At 33.9% G+C, this 21,219-nt stretch overlaps 1 protein-coding gene across 4 annotated transcripts in view; it reads right to left on the bottom strand.

Moving 5' to 3' along the window:
• Positions 1-5,591: 5,591 nt before the first annotated feature.
• The window catches only part of LOC111055337 (terminal nucleotidyltransferase 5C), a 93,121-nt gene continuing 77,493 nt past the window's right edge, over positions 5,592-21,219 (bottom strand). For 3 of the 4 annotated variants that reach the window (XM_039439290.1, XM_039439312.1, XM_039439294.1), the window contains exon 2: positions 5,592-11,515. In XM_039439290.1, coding sequence (XP_039295224.1) covers positions 10,199-11,515 — 1,317 coding nt within the window. In that variant the 3' untranslated portion in view covers positions 5,592-10,198. Of the gene's footprint in view, positions 11,516-20,852; positions 21,201-21,219 lie in introns of those variants that run through there. The other variant, XM_039439303.1, reaches the window with a different exon arrangement.

Raw genomic sequence — 21,219 nt, 5'->3', positions numbered from 1 at the left:
AATCTTACTAGCCGTCAGGCTCGCTTCGCTCGCCATATCCGTCTAGCCAGGGGCTCACTCCGCCCCCTGGACCCCCGACTGGATCGTCCAAGAATGAGATCAGCAGGCTCGCGTTCGTTTGAGCATTTTCATCATATGTTAGGACGATCCAGTCGGGGGTCCAGACTAAACATCTGGCTAAACGGATATGGCGAGCGAAGCGAGCCTGACGGCTAGTAATATAATATTCCCAGGAATAGCTCTGATTGAAGTAGCAGTGCCCAATCATTTTTTCCGCGATAAATGCATTTCAATCTTCAACTTGGTGCCAACCTAACAAAGTCAACTCAACTTAATGCCAATTTGACAAAATTATTAATTTAGTTACCAGTTAACAACTGTTTCGAAGAGGTAGATTATAGTTCTATATTAACATATGGTATGGACATTTTTCAAATATAATTAAGAGAATAAGAAGAATATACATGCTAATAGACGAACTTTGAACCCTTAAAAAACCACCCTTAGAGTTAAAATATTGCCAAAAGATTTCTTAGTGCGCCTCTAAAGGGCCAACTGAACATACCTACCAAATTTGAACGTTTTTGGTCCGGTAGATTTTTAGTTCTGCGAGTGAGTGAGTGAGTCAGTCAGTGAGTGTGTGCCATTTCGCTTTTATATATATATATATATATATATATATATATATATATATATTATATATATATATATATATATATATATATATAATATATATATATATAGATACACATATTAGTATAATATACAGTATTTTATAAGACAAACATTAACTGAAGGAGTTTTCATAAAATTCAGTCAAACTATGAAATGGGTTGTCACTTAGGAATTTTGTTTATTGCCTTTTTAAAACTAGTAGTTCTGTGAACAGTAGACCTCGCGCTCAGTAAGTTACATTGACCTGTTGTTATGTTTTCTCAAAAATTAATAAATAATCTATCAATTTGATTGATTTTTTTTTTAATTTATTTTTTCAAGAAAAAATCCTAAATAAACATAGAGCTTTCTCTTTCTGTCCTATCGTACCGTGACGTGTCGTCCAGGAATGTGAGTGTGAGCGCTGTTATCAGGTCTCTGGCTGCAACTGTCTACAACGTTGATGGAAAGATACATTTTCAAGATGTTTGATGTTTTTGAACGGGTAGTATTATAGTCCATTAAACAGCTGATTTATGATGAATAATTCTATAGTCTGATCTTTACTATAATATTGGCGTATGAAGGAGGCTCCTTTTATATTATCCTTGAAATGCAAAATTTCCAAAAACCTCGTATAGGCTATACTTCGACGCGCAATTTAAAAAGGAACATAGGTAGACGCTCCATGGAATCTCTTGCAGTAGCCTGCGGCTGCTCGATGCCATCTTTAGCCTCCTGGACGGATGATGCGTAATACATGCTGAAAAGATCTGGTGAAATCTCAATATTTGTGCGTTTTGATCACTTTTGTTCACCAGAGTCCACGCAGCTTTTGATTTGTTATCCGACTCTTCGATACAGTTGGCATTAACAGGGCTTCGCTCCATTTATTTCCTGTTTATAAATTTGTTTACTCCTTCTATAAGCCAGTTGCGCATCATTGTTCTGTCTTATAAAAAAAATGGAACGGAATGTCGTCCAGAGTCAATGAAGATGTCTCTGATAGTCAATATTTACTGAATAGGCTATTATATTTATTATTTACCATGTTGGAAACAGCTAACAATTGAAATCTGCTTAGGTACCCATACAAAAATAAATATATTCTCAGAAATTACTATATTATTTTATTATATACACATTACTGAGTATTATAGGCTCTAAAAATTAAAAGTTTTGAATGTTAATGGAAGCAACAATAAAGTGGAGGTTTTGTGGTTCTGTCCTTGCAACATTGTAATAGAATCAAAGCAAATGAGAAACATTCATAATGTCCAGAGCTTTCCTCATCTCTATATATATAATCAGGATGAAATTTGAGATCCAGGTTTCTGATAGGTGACCCATGATTAACCCTATTCAACTCCTACGTAATAGCTAAAAACTATAAAAATTTCATAACCAGGAAGACAACTAAGTTGAATCTTCAGTTTAGTGAATAAATATAGTTATAGTTGAGAGTTGTATAGAAAGAGTTTCACAAAGTTATGAGTGAAAATAAGGAGCTATTAAGCGAAATTTCTAGAATCTTTTTGGGGACAGAAAAAACAATTCCAAGATTATAGCTGAGCGATAAGAAGCCAAAAGGTGAATTAGGAGAATCTCGGTCACAGCGCCCCTTCCATCAGACACACATAGGCCTAATACTCATCTCTTCCTACCGCTTGCTTGTTTTCAAAGCCAAGCCAACCAAAGCTAGTCGGTCAACAAAATGTTATTGCATCATAGACACACTTCTACGAATTATCTTACAACAGAAAATAATTGTGTTCCACCTATAATAGCATTTATTGCAAAAAAAAACTAACAAACACTCCTCTTGTAGACCTACATGATTATCAAATGTGTACCAGTATCTGAATTATTCTATTGAATTTGGTTTACAGTAGGTACACATATTTCAAGTACAGCTTCTATTGAAAAGTATCTTCCTGATTGGTGATTGATTGCTAGCTATTAATGAACATAATTTATTTCAAAAATAAAATTTTTACACAAAGTTTTGTGATTTGTAGACGATTGATAATCATGATAATATCTTGATTATTTTATTGATTGATTATCAGTTGAGGCCACAGAAGGCAGGCACAAAATATTTTTAAGTCTTTCTTGTTTACAAAAATATGAATATTAATAATAGTTATTAACAGTAGTAGATGTTATTTAAAAGTATATGACTTGTTTAGGGCTTTAGTTTATACTAAATGTGTATTCTTATCAAGTATCTCTGCCTGATAGGTATATGGTACCGTACCAATCTTTTTGATGGTATTTTGACGTCCAATGAGAAGTTACTAAAACATATATAGGTATTAAAAAAGTTGTAGTTTTCAACTAATTTCCTTTGAGTCGGTAGGCTACTATATGATAAATTTATTCCCAATATTTATAAGTTATTTTATATATTATAACTTATTTTATAAGTTGAACTATCCAAGTTTACATTGAAAAATCGTTGTTACTTTCGATTGAAACGTTTTCGTTTCGTTCTTACATTTGTTTTAGATTGAGGTAAGTTAGGTGGGCTACATACAAAACCTCACTACCCAGATCTAGCACTACCTCAACATTTATTTCTGTTTTCAATAGTGATACAGAATACTACCTATCTGATTAATGAACATTTAGATTGGCAGACCGCTTAGTGATATACATTATGGTAGCTACTGTGTATTTGCTTGTAACTAGTAATATGTAAAAGACTCAAAAAACATGTAAACTTGTTTTCTGAAGAGTGGTAAATAGTTGTTGTTGAGGCATAAGCAATGTGCATTGGCAAGGCATAAGGTTGTCTGGCAGTTGGCAGAGCGAAGTAAACACTCTGTTTTCAACAAGCATCTAGACGTTATCAGTGACTCTATTGATTTTGAAACCTTAAGGGCGCTGAGAAAGACAGAGATTGCTTATGTGAGTGTGGAACGTAAAAAGGCGAAGAATTCTCTTCAAGGTTGCTGTTACGGTATGTTTTTGACGGAGTTTTTTAGCGCCTAGAGCCAGCAGCAGCGGCAGCGGACAGGGAGATTGTGAAAGTAAATGTGTATCCCAAGGTAACTGCGGCCAAGTCGTCACAGGCGGATCCTTCTCCAGTCACGTAGACCAAATAGTCCCAACACACCAATAAAACGAATAAGGAGACTCGCACTTACATTTTCAAGCACAATTTAACATGTCTTTTTTTTATTTCATAATTAGTGTAGGAACTTGCCAAAAACTTGTCAGCTAATAAACGTTTTGGGAAAGTCCTTTGTTCCATTTATTTAGTGTATTATGCGGTGTACATGACAATGACCCTAGGGGAAATTCTAAAGTAAATATTATTAATGTCTAAAGGGCACTGAGTTGCCCTAATAGCAAGGTAAGGAGCGAACCTGCATCAACTTTCTAATTATTTATTTCTCAAATCAGAATTCATACAGATAAATTCACGCTCATAATAATTATGTAAAATTAAAATAGGTACTATAAATGTAGAATAAAATTACTATTTTTTCAATAAATCTGTAGGCCTAATCATAAAATCAACCAACAGAGAATCAGGTCAGTAGTTTGGTCTTGAATATCAAGCTCAGCAACAAAATCTGCGTTCGAGAAGTCCTTGGTACTGGGGAGAAGGCTCTCCATCAAATATAAAAAGCGAAATGAACAAGTAGGCTAGGCCTACTAGAGTATTGAGTACCATGATACTTAATCTCAAATTCAGGAATTTCAATTTCATTACTTGAGAGTGCTCCCAAGTCAACTTCAAATTTGAAACTGATATTGTAAAGACATAATTGAACGAGCCTTAGCGAAGTTCTCACTTTTGACTTACTAGAGCCCAAAGTAGTTTTCTGTCTGTTTGTATGTTCGACAAGAATTTTAGAGAGAATTGATCAATCAGATTCAAATGTTTAACATTCTTCGAACTTTTTTACAGGTGAAGTTCGTTAGACAACAGAAGTGACTCACTCCTTCCTTTTTCAGGATATAAAAATAACATCGAAAGTGCATAAGAAAAAAAATGCAGCTTCATAATGAAGCTGCAGAAAGTTTTTTTTCAATTGGAATAGGATTCCCATGGAACCAACTACTGTAATATCATACTTGTAAAATATATATTTAGCTGTTTCCATAATAATTCTCACCAACTCTGTAGAGATCAATAAAACAGTTCATGAGCGAGTTCTTCAACCCAGGGGGTCTCTAGTCTTATACATTTACCATATACTAGACTCCACTCCCTGCAATAATTTGCAATTTCGCGAGTGATGCAACCCCATTTCGTTCATTGGAAATTGCTAGGGCTTGGGATTAGTTACTACTGTAAGTTATATCTCTTTTATCCGTAGGTCTAATATTATTTATTGTAGGTACCGTACTGTAGAATACTATTCCAACTGGGTAAGTACTAGTCAGGTATATAGTACTTATGGTACAATAATGCTGAAGATCATTATCCTTCTATTCTATTGTGGGTGGAGAGAATTTTATTAATCTCATAATTTCATCCTTACTTTCAACTCAATTCCTGTGTATGGAAGATGAAGCATGAATATGCTAATGTTTTCGTCAACCAAAACCTTCCACAATTTTTTGACAAAGTTAACTAACTTCAGTTAAGTCGATGAAATTGGAGATACTCTATCACGGATTCTACTGTACTCAATTTTAGTAGAAAATTTCAAACGTTCTATGGAACAAAATGGTATCAACTTTTATTGTAATGACTTGGTTGGGGAATTACAAAGACCAAATAGTTTGAGAACTCCACCAATTGTAAAAAATCTTGGAATACTCCATAAGTAAAGCCCGCATTCAGGGGGCAACTGATAAGAAGAATCAAAGAACTTTCTCAAGATATTGAAAACATCAAAGTGCTCAACTCTGATCTCAACTCTTATGCTGATCATTAGGATGAAATTGGGTTTCAAGGTGGAGGAAATAAAAAAAAACAGTTTCATGTTGTTTACATTATTTATTTTGTTTTTAAACAACATTTATAATAATGGTACTTATACATGAGCAGGCCGATTAAAAGTTAAAATGAAGGTCTTCTTCAATACAATCCTTACATTTGGCTCTATGCCTCATAGTATAATAAACTTCCAGGTCGATACTGAAAATAATCTCTTCTTGAGTGGAACAATTATTGCTTCAACACATCTTGAAGCTGGGCTTAATCTGAATGTGGACAAGACCAGCATTGATAAATGAACCTCCAAATCGACCAAATTAAGAAAGGGGATTTATAAATCACGACACAGGCTATGAAAGTGCAGTATTGGTACCTGTGAGATCAATCATAAAAATAAGTATCTGATACGATTCTAAATTATACAACACATAACATAAACTGGAATTTTAAAATTGTTGCAGTAAAGAGAACTGTTTGATAATTAAATGGTCAACTAAATGGTCCTCACAATGGACTCACTCTGTCCCACGTGCTACTGAAAATATTATTTTAATGACTTCAATGTTAACATAAAAAACCTAAATAAGTGAAGCAGTGTATATTTTTTATTCCTTATAGAGAATTCTCAAATGAATGAACTTATCTAACAAGAATTCTTCTATAAAGATACCAATACAAAAGCATTGTTATAGCTGGAAATAACCAAAATCAGGACTAGAATTTGAGTGGATTATATTCCTCGAACAAGGGATCACAGCGAAACAAAATAATTCCTTATGTTGAAAGTTATTAAGTCTAAGACATTAAGCAAGCTACAAAAACATTTTGTTCAACTGCGTTTATTGTATAATTCAATCACAAATATTATTTATAAGCTTCTTGGATGGAGCTCATACAAATGCATAATGTTAAATTTTACGTTCTGGACAAATTTCTGAATATAGAAAAATAAAACTTCAAGCCCATGCTAATCAGCTCACTAATGTACAGTATAGCTTCATTGGCTATCTATTTCTTCTTATATCTATGAACAATAGTAATCTATTCTAAAACTATATTCTTGTCTAAGTTTCCAATTTCACAAAAGGAGCAGTCGATATAAAATTAATTTAATATGACACAATTCCTCATTCTACACAAGAATAATCGGAATCTACATTATTTCATAATGTATAGTTTGGCGAGTGAAATTATAATATAATTATACCTATTGCTTGTCAAGTTCATTAACATAGTTGACAACATATAGCTAGCCTAGGATTTCAATATTTGTAAATATTTCCAAGAGCACAATCTTGGCTACAAATAAATTTTTATCAATTATCTGTAGATTACATCACTTTTTTGTTCATACTACTGTATTACTTACTGTATTTATATGTTACCCCTAAAAAATTTACCTCGGAAGATAATCGAAATGAAGATGTAACAATAAAATTTCTAGTCAGTAAGTCAATTGACATAATTAAATTTAACAAAGTTGTTGGAACATTGACATGTAGGATAACTTTAATTTTTCATTTCTTGATTGATAGTTTGACACAAATGTAGAAAATTACCGTAATTGAACTAGTAAACACATCAAGTTATTGAAAAACGTATAAAATATCAAGAGTAATAATTTATTTATTCAATTTTAATAATTTTGTCATTTTTTTTTAATAACAATGTAATTAAGTCTAATGATTTAATATTTGTGATAAAATCTTTTTTTGAGTTGTAAATTGATGAAAAAATTAAACAGCAAATTCTTTCAAGTCACGTTAAAACAGGAAGTGATTGTCGCTCTTATTCTAATAATATTAATTACTATATCAGACAATAATTTTAATGTGTTTCCTCTGTATAAATGATTTATAATATTATTTAATATTGAATATAAGCAAGTAAGTGTTGAAATTAAGTTGATATTAAACTTTTATTACAGTACATAACAGCAAAAACAGTAGTTATCTACAAATTTCCTAACGATCAGATATTATTTTTGTTGATTATTATTATTATGGTGTTGGTAATTATTTGACTGATCCTCATCAAGAATATAAAAGCAGAATTATTTACGTGTAATAAAAACGCAATGATCAATAACAATACATAATGTAATGCTATAATTTACTGGTCTAGTGCAAAATGTTTACTCCATGATGTTTACCTATATTAAATATTTGTTATATATTTAAGTAAAATATTTCGTTACTAATCAATATAACTGGAAAAATTAGAAATTCATTCATTTTCCAATCAAAATTATTCCATTATAATGTGAATGATTTAAATCAATTATTGATGTTTGATATAGAAAATTCAAATCAATTGATTTTTAATTTTTCGATTCAAATAACAATGATTTTTCTAGTGCATTATGGGATCCAAGTTTCATTTTGTAAATCAAAATTATTATTGAAAATTAAAATATTCGAAAACGTTTCATGATGACCAACTCAATAAAATGAGTTCATGATTGGTTAATGATCATTGAAGTCAGTTTTTGAAAATTATTATTTGATACATTTAACATTCAGCAAGTAATCGCCTACAATACAGTACTTCTGATTTTTCATTGTATAACACATCTTGTAGCACACTTACCAATGCATGTGACTTGAATGATAGAAAAATCTACTGCATTCAATATTATACAATAACGGTTGGCTATTTCAATTGAATGGAAACAAATACCGTATTGTACATTATAAGTGGAAAATACAAAATCTCAGTCTAAATGAATTAAAGAAACAGTCAAACTGCATGCACATTTCCTTGTTGAGCATACGCATCAATTCAATTTCAATTCGAAAAATACAAAACTAAGAACCTAATTTACCTCATAGCACTAATCTTATAAAAGGCAGATAAATAAAATTAACCTGATGTGACTAGCTTAATTAATAACAAAAGTAGTTTCCCAATAATTATTGTGTAAAAATAAATTCGCATTTTTGGAAAAAACTATAACTGAAGCCAATCTTCAACAAATTGTGACTTATCATGTTAATCCGCCTTAAAAATACATATTATAAATTACTGTGAGTTGTTTTGGTATTCTTACAAAATAATAATTTTTCTGATATAAAGCAAAATAACAATAAGATCGAATGGAATTGGAAAATTTGATACGATTACTTATAATTAAAAAGATGGAATTGCGATGAGCTGCTTCTTAAAGTAAAATAAATTAATTATAACACAGGAAACAAGCCTGTTCCAACCCTCCACCTCTTTCGATTTGAATAAATAAATCTAAAACTAAGATAAATGAATGGAATCACTACATTGTGTCATTAATCAAATAGAAATATTTCCACTGTGACCATACTGTAAGGCCTAGAACAAAATTAATTACCATCCGATAATATAGATTGGTAGAAGAATAGTTACATGCTTCCAATATACAATGTTTTATTTTTATTAGGTCTATTTCTGAAAACTTATCCTACTGGTCTTCAGACCGTTTCGGATGCGTAGAATGTACATATATATTTTTCTGATTAAAAAAAATCTAATTGTATTGACTTGGATATTTTTGAAACTTAAAGAAACCAAAATAATATAATTTCTGTACGTTACAATTGAAACGAATTGTAGAGTTGGCAAGACTATCTACTAACACTTTGTGGAAAAATTACATTCTCAATGATGATTTGTATCTAAGCAAACATAATTTTATTTGAATAGTTGGACTTATCAACAGAAAATGATGTCAATTATTACTATTACCGGACTGTTGCAACATTCAGTACAAATATGTATGGATACTCATACACTTCTTATCAAATTGTAAAAAATATCAGTCATTGTATAACAGTTTTATTACAAGTGATGAAATAAAAATGTATCTTGTAAACATACTATCGAACTGTTATATTATATGATCAAATTTGAAATAATGAATCTATTTGAATTGGTAACAATATACAGTAGGCTATCTATAAGTTCAAAAACAACATTAAAAGTCGAGAGATCACAACACTCTGATGATGGTACCTTAAGTTTACCATTTTAACATAAGTCTATTATTACTAGATGAAGAATCAAGTTAGACCCTATTCAGACATGTATTTAATTTGAAATATTACAGTATGGCTAATTGATTAACTCCAACACTGCTCAATATATATATCACAAAATTCGACAGTTTGTATGATTTTATTCACTTTTTACTCTGTCCACAATGCTGCGTTGGTGGCCACAATCCATGAGAGACAATAAATTAATTCATCATAACACATTTTGCATGAAACACAGACTGGTATACAGATAAATAACATATTATCATAGATAAGTGTGATTTATCACGAGTCTAGACGTCTCATTCAAATGTTACCAGTAACTAAATCAACAGAGAGGTTGAAATGATATTTCATTACAGTTGTTTAAAAACTTTCGTACAGTTCTTACTACATATCATTGTCTGAAACAATAACAGCCAATCATGAAGAATAAGATTTATTGATAAACTTGCTGCATGAAAATAAGTTAGCAGATGCACAAATATGATAAATGAGTGTGATTGTTGAGACCAAACGGCAAGTAATTCTAATGTAGAATTAGCATTGGTATATGTGGTAGTGGGGAGGGGGGATTGCAGCCATGAGCAGTGGAATGTGTCGTCAGGGCGTGGGGGGGGGGTTTAGGGCATTAGAGCGATCACGACGAGCAGGTGGTGGTGGTGTAGGCTGATGCAGTGGCACAGGGACAGGCAGCGGCCGCGGCGGGGATGAGCGGCGTGTAGTAATAGCCGCCGCCACTGGTCGTGTAGATGATGGTGGCGGTGGGCTGGTGCTGTGCGTAGAGGCGCTGCTGCTCTTGGTAGAGCACCTGACAGCCGAGCTCCTCAATCAGACTGAGCGTCTGACGTCGCTCGTGGCCCATCAGGCAGACGGTCGACTCCTCGACCACGTGGTGCAGCAGAAGCAGGTACTGGTACTTGAGCGACTCTTCGTCGGCTCCCACAAAGTGGTTCCACAGGTAGTTCTCCAGCTTGGCTCGCTGCTGGTTGATGTCGGGGAAGTCGATGAAGAAGCGCGAGCACATGTAGCGTTCGAGCGTTTTGATGTGGTCTGGCCTCGCCGGCCGGTAGGAGCGCACCAACAGGTTGCAGTACTTGAGCAGTCCTCCACCTCGGATCTCTTCCGGATGCCTGGTGGCGATCAGCTTTTTGTGCAGGTGATACAGTGCTTCCTGAAAGTCGCCATACACAGATTCGCCTACCACAGTCGGATAAAAGGTCTCCTCTATAGAGAGCTTGCTGCACTCGTAGAACAGCAACAAAGAGTCTAGGATTATTTGGAAGGAGTCGACCGAGAACTCGAACGGTCGTTTCATAGAGTCGACGAACTTGAGTTCGACGTTCCTGTGGCCGCGAGAGTTGCCCAACGAGATGAGCGACCAGCGGTCGCCGTCATGGTTGACCTTGACCATCTTGCCGACGTAGGCCTCCTTGAGGCTGCAGGTGGTGATGCGCTTGCGACTGACGCCATCAGGCAGGAGGTCGAGCAGCGAGCCGAGCACAGCCGTCTTGACGCGATCGAAGTCGCGGCCACCGGCGCCTGACAACTCGACGCCGAAGATGAGGTCGAGATCATTGTAGGGCTGCGACGAGGTGGCCAGGACGTGCGACGCTGCGCCTCCGTTCAGGCGGATGTCGCGCACTCGCATGCCGGCACCACCCGCACCCGCTTCCGCCTCCAGCTTGGCCTTGACCACGGTGACCAGGTCTCGCAGGCGCACCTCCAGTGTGGGGAAGTTGCCGCGCCCGTGGATGCTCACAACCTCGTCCATCACATCGTTGAGTCGTCGCACCTGCTCGTAGCTCAACACAGCCAGGCGCTGCTCGCCGCCCCCACTCACCACCCCCTTGTTGCTGCCGCCTCCACCGCCGCCCCCGTCGCCGCCTGCCACCATCAGGCTATCCATCATGGCGACCCGACGACGCCGCTCCTCTCCCACTTCCAACGAACCGCACTGCAACACACAACACACCACAACCACCTTAGTCAATCTCATTTATTGCCAACATACATACATACATACACATACATGCACGAGCAAAAATAAATATAAAATGTTCATAATACTATTACAATTAAAATACACTTAAATTACAATTAAACATCGACAGTTTTTCAAGAATATACGAGATACTGCACAAGCAATAGACATAAATATAAATACTGTGCCATCATAATATGCTGTTTGAAAAGTGAACCATTGCAGGTGCAATTCAATTGAGTTTTGGAAATTGGGAGGGCATCGACTTCCACGAACCAAGTTCGGTTGAGAGTCATGTTATATCTTGCGGCCTCTTTTTGCACGATATATCAATATAACAAGTCAATTATGTCATATTTTTATAAATCAAATCAAATAATTTATTTCGCCATTTAAAAAAAATATTTTTTTCATTTATGGCTATAGGTTGTAGGGTAGCTCTGCAAACTTCTTATATACCTATATGACAAAGTGTTTCGAGAGTCTAGACTAGAAAATAACTACCGAATTCCTTAACATTGAAACTTGGTTTTGAATAATAGTAAATTCAACGTATTCCTCTCCAGTTCGTATGATAAAAAGTATTTTTTCACGTCAATTCTTCCCCTCTTTTCATCAGAACTTTCCTTGAATGATTCTTGCCTCTGTCTCTATTGTTATTTCTCAATAGATTATTTTCTTCTTCTAATCATAAAAAGTGTCAAGTTGCTATCAATAATAATTATTTACAACTAGATTTAAAATCAAAAACATGATAATCCTAAAATTAGAATAGAAAATATTAATGCAAACTGATTGTTTATATAAATGGACTATAAATACGTCATAAAGCATTGGTACGAATGATTGTTTTTGAAAACTGTATTAATTTAGATTATCAGTAACAAGTATTAGATTACTGTATCATATGTAGCACCGTGGGTACGTTCGGATAGAATATAAATCTGTTGATAAAACGAATCCTGACGTCTGTAGCAAAAAAATAATTGATTGCTATCGCAGCGAACCGCTAATAATGTCGCACTCAGTGCCAATAACTGTCTGAAAGAAAATTACTACCTGATTAGTACGGGATCATTAAAAATATATGTTCTCATAATCTCCTGATTTCTTTGCTATTACCGCATTATCAGGTAATTAGAATCGATTGTTGCCAGTGACGTGGAAAATTAGTAATACGGTAATGTGTAATCAAAACGACTATATTGCCGAGAAAAAACAAGGTAAAGAATAAACCGATAACACAAGCTTCTATCGGCATTCTGTTACTCTACATATTAACAAGGTTTTCTGATATATTTTTTAGATAGGCTCATGAAAATAACATTTTACTTTCCTTGCCCTACCATAAGTAATAGAAAACAAGGGTGGTATATCAATATTGTGATCGATTTTTGAAATATGAAACGGTTCAATAAGAATCTAAAATTCGAATAAACATGAGCATGTTAGGAAGTTCCAAGTAAGGTCGTCTGCTTAAAACAAAAGAAAATCATTTCAAGCTACAATATTTCAAATACATTACAGATATTGATTGAATTGCATATTGGTTCATTTATTAATAAAACAGAATAAAACTTGTAGCACCCTTTATTTATTAAAAAACTTAAAAAATTTAAAAGCATTTAATGCTTTTATTTTGTTTTATTAATTTAAAAGCAGCCCATTTCAATAAGTGGTTCATTTATTATATAAATATAACCTTGCATACAATAATAATAGATTTATGGAGAATTTGCAATCGCGAATTGAATTGAAAGTGATTCTTCAAATTACATAGTCTAGCTTTAAAATTAAAGCTCAACAACCATGACAAGATAACTATTTCATCCAAGTAACACACACTCATTCCTTTTCATAGCGTCAAAATCTTTCTTGAGATGTTTTATCATTTCCAGCAAACAGTTTTTAAAAAAAAAGTTGGCAGTGAACAGTAGCAGCGGTATCAGAGTTGAAATTATAAATTGTGAGCGGATTAAATTTCGTCGGCCACATATAGTCAGCCAAGTGGAACATGAAAAGAGGTCCACAAGATGAAAGAAAAAAAACAGCTGTCAATCTGAAGGTCATCAAGCTGTATTTGTCAGAGTGGCTGCTGCGGCGAGTGCAGTGTGCAATAATACTACACAACTTTACGAGGATAAAATGAAAGTAAAAGTGGTCCGCGTTCGTAAACCAGTTTCCCGGGTCGACTTCGAAAAGCGGCATTCCTTGGACTGCCTATTTTCAGTCCTCTCACTCAACAAATCGCCATCGCTGGAAACTAGCAAACCAGCAGACACCATCTCAACAGTTATTATCACTTTCAATGCTATTCAGATTATTAAATAATACTTTCAAGTTTTTTGAGGAGTCCAAACGGTTGATTATTACATCCCAGCATAATCATATGCAAAACAGGATTATCTCAATTTGAAATTGAACGTCTTAATGAATAGGAATTTTAACTGGTTTGATCAAGAACAGTAATGATAATTTATAATACTAGCATTAATTGATTGATAGTATCTCACAGCAATCTCAGGTATCCGATAGGATGACTTGGAAAATATATTTTCATGGGGATTACTCTGCCCGACCAATATTACAAAGTTCAAATAATATTATAGACTATAAGTAGTGATGTGGATCGGGAATATTCCCAGTGGGAAGGAACTTATGATTTGGGAATATTTCCGAGGCCAAGAAATTTCGGGAATTTAAGGGAACTCAAGGGAATTTATAAAATTGTTCTAAAAATGATTGAAATTTTTCTATCCCACTCATATTTTACATCAATTTAATCAATAAATCATCATTCTATGTTTGATATTGATCAAGCTCAGCCACATTTCACATTGATATAATCAATAAATCATCATTCTTTGAACCTGTTTTTGCTCACTCACTCACTCACTGTCTTCACTATACTCGTATAGTCCAGTCAATGAAATATTATAGAGGGAAAATTTTGGAACACAATTTTTGAACCCGTAGCTCTTTTAAGGATAGTAAGGGCTCTATAAGTTAATTTCTATATGATTCCTATATTTTCATGTAATAGACTAGTTGTAAATAAACAAAATGCAGCTTGATTCAAGTTCATAGAACGACTGACTATCCAACATCTTTATTTGAAAACTATTTTTTGTTATAATCTTTAGTAGTTTATGGCTTTTGAACTTTTATTCTGGTATCATAGATTATCATGTCAACTACGGGGGGTAGACGACACTTGTGATGAATAGCGTAATTATCATTACAAGTGACAAGAGATTTCAAGTTGATGTTATGAAGATTCTAAGTACCTACTACGTATCGAAGCTTGATAGGAGATACATATTAGTGAATCCAAGCAATGTTCAGGAAATGACAATACTTGTCACAGAAATAAAACTATTTTCACCAATAAACATGTTTTTATAAATAATTAATCATCACCCAGATATAATTGAGACATTTGGTGTAATATTACACGTCAAACAAGATAATCTATTTCCAACAAAATTCACAGAGTTTTGGAAAACTTTTCTCGTGAATAGAATAGGAAATAAGAATAACTCATTCTTGTCAGGTCAGACAAATGATGTCAGGGGACTTCGATTTTCCGCTCATAAACAATTGAGGAATGAAAGAAGGGGGCAGGAGTTGTGACCGACTATTAAGTTGGCGCGATTAAAGATGAAGACAGCGTTGAGGACAGTCAAGGTGGTTAGTGGCTCATCAAATATTAACGACCACTGCGTTTCGCGTTCGTGTCCCAGTGCTGGAATTTGACACGATTACCGGCTAATTTCCAACGGCGGACCCCGAAATTTTCTGCTCATCGTTTGATAATTCCCGAAATTCGACGAAATTGATTTTGGCCCCCAATAATATATTTAGCCTATCATCTCGTGCATTTTTCAATGGAAGCGCGGCTCTAATGGCCGGGTTCTTGCGGCGTTCGTCCTAACGCCTAATTAACAATGACAAGAGACTGACAGTGAAGAGAGCGATCCAACCCGGTTCACTGATAACAGCAAACAACCATCTGGGCTTTTTAACAGTGAATTACAGCTATTACTGAACGGAAACACAGTTCAACTTGACTGCAGCCTAATTGGTGCATCGGTCAATATTGCTGAAGCTTGGAATATTGTTCACTTATATCGGATTCTATATCAAATAATGTCGATGCATTCATATGGTTTATATGAAATCGATTTTCACAAACAATGATTCAATTTTCATAATTATTCACTCCAAACTCCAAATAAAACGTTCAACACTGTTGATTCCTAAATTTCCTTGGAAATCGATATCACAGAATGTTGTAGGAGTAAGAATACCAGAAATGCAACTGTAAATACTGGTCTGTAATTCAAAAAGGTATTTAATAAGTTTCAAGAGCCCCAAGCTAATTCTAAGCTAAGAGCTAGCGGGCTCAGATGGCAAATAATATTAATCTTAATAATTTCAATTTGAATCTGCAATTTTAATCAACCCATAGTGAGAGAGAATCCACGGTAGAAATAATGACATGAGAACTGACAATAAACTGAAACAGACGGAAACAACTCACCTAACTGTTCTATTCATTATGCTATCAAAATGTATTGTTCATAGCAATAATGAGAGGAGAACTGATAGAGGAAACCAACTGATTTATCTCTAAATTTTATCATTCAAAAATTGAAACTGCAATCTTTATCAGAGTAACTGACTAGAAGATGGAACACGATTGAAATTGAATAAAATATGATCTTCACAGTTAAAATTACAGTGCCTGCAAGAGATAAATTAATAGATTACTGTACATACTTTTGACAAACAAAAGTCGAGCTGTTCTAGAAACTCAACTTACTATAGACCAATAATTATAAAAAGGACCTGGAACAAAAGAAGAGTAAGATCTGTGAAACCATCAGAATTTCAGTCTGAATGTTACAGAGTGATAAAGAATAAACTTATTCGAGGTATGAAAAAAACGGTTTTTTTAATACGTCTTCTTAGGTAAAAATCAGTATTACGACACCCATAATCCGCTTATCACCATAATAAAAAAAACTTAATTCATATAAAAGAGGAGAAGAAAAGGCTGACAACGTAAATTTCTGCTGTTAAAATAAACAAATAATCTAGAATATTTTAGACCATCGTTAAATAGTTCAGAATCTATAAAAAAGTCGTATACTATCTACAATAAACCACAAGTGATAAACAATCGACAGAGTACAATACGAATACTTGATAGAATAGGATTAACACTTGATAGATGAAATACTTGATAGAACAAATGAAGAATAGAAACCACAACAATATGACGAGCATCACTCAAGTTACCCCATGATTGTTAACGTTATCAAACTATGCTTGATAATAATAGCTTGTAATTTAGTGCTACCGACTACCGATTTTCCAAAATATAGTAGTAATCGTTGACTATAAAAATAAGGTAGGCCTAAAGGGACTTAAAGTCGTATCACTATTAAGTGGCAACTTAATTGATTATATAAAAATACTACAGTTCATGGGTTAGAACTGTAGAAGAAGAAAGAAAAAATTACAACGGTACAAGCTGTTATAAAATTTTACGGTTCAGCGTTGTAATAGACGAAAAACCAGCAGTAAACAGGTTTGTAACGGGCATTTGGACTGTACTTAGAGGAGCGTATAGCGTAACAGCTGGATCCTAATAAGGAAGATCTCAAATGGAGCTCAAAGATGCTGTACATTTCTGTATGAGTCATTTGACTGAAGGTAATTTCCTATTCGATTTTCAAGCGTATTTAATATAATGTATGAACGACAGAATTTAAAAGGATTAGAGAGGGAACACATTAATCACAGATGACAGAAAAATTCAATGGCACCAAAAACATGAATTTACAAATTACCTAAAAAAATAAATCTATCTAGTCTCTCCTATTCGGAATAAACATGATCTATAATATAGTTGCATGTTAATCTAGATTAGAAACGAAATAGATGTTTGTGTCATTCATTTGCACAATTCAAGATTATAAGTTTGGTAGAGCCGTGGGTGAAAAGTTGAGTCATCCAACCTCTTCCACTCTTCTACTAGGTAGGCCTACAGAGAAGAAAACAGAAGCCTGGCAAGAGAATGCAACATTACAATGAAAAGATCCTGTCACACGTAAATAGGCTACATGATCCCTAAGTAACTGTATTCAGTCGAAATTAATTAGCCTCAGAAATAGCAAATTAGGTTCGGTGGTTAGCTTCTATGGCGATAGTTTTTTTTCTTTACAACCTTATTCCGAAGAAGACGCAATAAATCCATGCTATAGAGTTGTCTTAGTTGTTTGTAAGTGTTAATAATCATACACGATTGTACTAGTACATAACACTGTCCGTCTGTACACAACCTACGTAATGAGCTCATCGGGCTTTATGAGAGGCACTCTGCCATCAATGGAAGTGCAGCACATGAACAAAATAGACAATAAAGAAGAATGATGAACGCTTTGCAATTGTGGGCTAACTGTTGAAGGTGTAGGTCGCCCGTAGCCTGCGGTACAAGCAAAGCATGAATGAAACTACAAAACGCGACACGTAATTCGCTCGCTCGTTCTGTCATTACAATGTAATGGAGAATAATAGTAACAATTCCAAGTAACAATAGCAAAAGATGAGAAAGGATAGTAGAATATGCAAGACCCCATGCAATAGGAAGGACTGTGAACGCAAGATTTTTGTGATTCAAATAATGCTAATCACTAATACAGTACCGTAATTCAAAACTGGAAATCTAGACTCACGTCCATGGTCGTAAAATAATAAGTGTTACATGAAATTTCATAAACTTATCAATTTAAAATTTAAACTGAATGGATCTATTCATTCTCTTTCCAATCATTTATGATGTATTTTTGTTTCTGTTAAATAAATATTTTATTAATAGAGAAAACAGGTTGAAACTCATTTTGAAATACCTTTCTCTCTCTCAACCCATTATAATGCAGTAAATGTACGAAATAATGATTTGCAGTGTCTTGTTAATAATACATTTTATAAATTTTGGTGGACATACAAAATTAAATGATTTTTTTACTTTTTCAGAAATGCATGCATTGTGTATTTCCTAGATAAGTAAGCTGCGTGACTTTCCATACCTAGATATTTCTTATTCAATGCTACTGTATTGGAATTATAGGCTGTGAGCAGATAAAATCAGATAGAAAGTCTATAGGGACCGTAAAAACTCAAGTTTTTAGTGAACGCAAGAGTATGAGTATTTTTTTATCCAATTCATTACAAAAACTCAAGAACGAGTGAACCAACCCAGTATTCAAAATTCCTTAAAAATGAACTATTTTTGTGAAGACTCTACATTTTTGAGATGATTTTAAAGTAGCAAATGTATTTGTGGAGTAATAGCTCTTATCCGTCTGCTAAAGGTGAAGGGTTGTCTGGCGAGACTAGTACTCATATGAAGATGAATACAAATGAGCGGAGACAGATGCCGAGCGGAGATTGCCCTTTCTTGCTGTGCAGACTATCAGGTTACAACACTCATCATAACAGCGATTATTGGTGCTCTGTGCTCTCACATTGAAGTAAAGTTGAATGAATCAAATTATGATAAAAACAACTAGGCCAATGCAATGCTATGACATTCAATGGAAGTTAACCGGCTACTTTTTGATAAAGCTGAATTTGGTGAAAGAGGAGAATTACATAAATTCGATTTAATGTGAAGTAATATTTCAAATGAATAGAAAATATAGATAAAAATATTATGAAGTAAAAACTGGTGAGATAGACGTAAATTACAATACCGGTATTCTAAAATTCGTAATTGAAATAAATTAATAGACCTAAAAAAGTATATTTATAAAAGAAAATTCAAAAATGCTATAGGTAGAAATTTCTCTTGCGAGGCTATGTCTTCATATTCTATGTTGAATTTTGAGCTACATTGTATTACCAGAGACAAGAAATATATGTTTATGCTTATGCTTATCCTTTATCTACGGTATTACATACAGGTTTAACTTTTTTTCAACTTTGCATTGAGTTAAATGCAAATTTTAATTAAAACTTAATATTTCTTGTTGAATTCGCCTACTGAATAGTAAAAATGAATCTTCAACGCCAGATACATCAGCAATATAAAAAATCATCTCCAACAAATTGAATTCATCAAATCGAAGATAGCTCAAGATACGGTAATTCAAATTCCAGATGGAGTGGCTGATACGTTCAACATGCAGAGTGGCTGATCACATGTTTACATGCATTGTAGTGACGACAAAATTAAGCAACATCATGCAACTAGAAGCTGCTACACCAAAGTAGAAAACAACATAGCACCTCTACGCGTTGTATCGATATTTAGAACCATCAACATTTTTTTATAGCGACATAAAATATTAAATCTTAAACTTGATTAAATAGGCCTGTAACAAGTTATGAGAGTCAATTTGGAGAGTATTAAAAAAATCGCCCAAGCCAAGGCCTATATTATTATATTATTTGCTAAATCAAATAAGTGGATCAGCTAAAATTCATATTTCCAATTTATCTACATTAGTTTTAAGGTAAAACTATTAGCAGTCTAGTAAAAGCCATAAATTGAATTGGCTCATGTCAAGTGGTCAGTAGTGAGTTAAGTAAGGTTTTGATTGACTGAAAAATTATTCATTTCAGTGTTCTTCATCAGCGACGACACATTTATTACATAATTAGCTTATTATTATAAAACAAAACACATGACCTTGACCTCTAATTATATTAATAATCACATTGAAAATAATTATCATCTTCATGAATATTATGAATTATGAACAAGGAGTACCGTAGGCTAAAACAACAGTAATATGGAAAATGAAAAAGCATGATAATACGGTACGAATACAGTAGGTAATCAGAAAAACAATACAGGAGTAATGCGATGACACTTGTTGAATGCCAAGTACTACCAATAAGTAAGAAATTCATTACAACTAAATGTCTTTGGTTGGGCAAAGTTACGGTGACAACCGTAATGTAAAATAATGTATTACGGTATTGTTCTGGCTAAATTTGCTGAACAGGAAATTTTACATAAGGATGTTCAACTAAAGACAGCTATCTGGATTTTAGGCTAGTTAACTTAGCTTTGAAGTACCTAGGATATTTTCTCTATATAAATTTATCAATACTGGGAACAGGAACACCAATAATTAACTAGATTATTATATATTTATATAGCCAAGGCCTAATTGACAATAAAAGAGATCTAGTTTTAGGCCTATTTTAAAATGCAATTTAATAAAAAAACATTAACATCAAACTTGATAACTTTTTGGTTCGAAACTTGAATTGAGAATTTAATAATACTTACGAACTTGAATTTCCAGTCAGAATTTCAAGTGTTCCGTAACATAATTGTTTAATCCTTGAAACTTCAAGATAGTCCTGAAGGCAATATTATCAGTTGTTAGCCCTGATTTATTTTCAAAACTTTTGGGAAGAGCATCATAGATAGGAGCTTGTTTGATGAATGCTCGCCGTTAGAAATTCAAAATTTAACGGTCAAGGTTTCTCCGACCAATCGAATCACGCAAATTAAGTTTATACTGTATATTAGCAAAACAATCTTTGAAAGAATAACACTGTTCAAGTTTTGTTTTCATAAATGAACACAATGAACAGTCATTGCCTGTCAACATACATTGTTTCCAAAAATATAAGAGTAGTTTTTATAACGA

This window comes from Nilaparvata lugens, chromosome 1 (assembly GCF_014356525.2).
Source record: "Nilaparvata lugens isolate BPH chromosome 1, ASM1435652v1, whole genome shotgun sequence".
NCBI lineage: Eukaryota > Metazoa > Arthropoda > Insecta > Hemiptera > Delphacidae > Nilaparvata > Nilaparvata lugens.
Note: the sequence above shows the minus strand (reverse complement) of the source record. Positions and strands in the feature narration are given on the sequence as shown.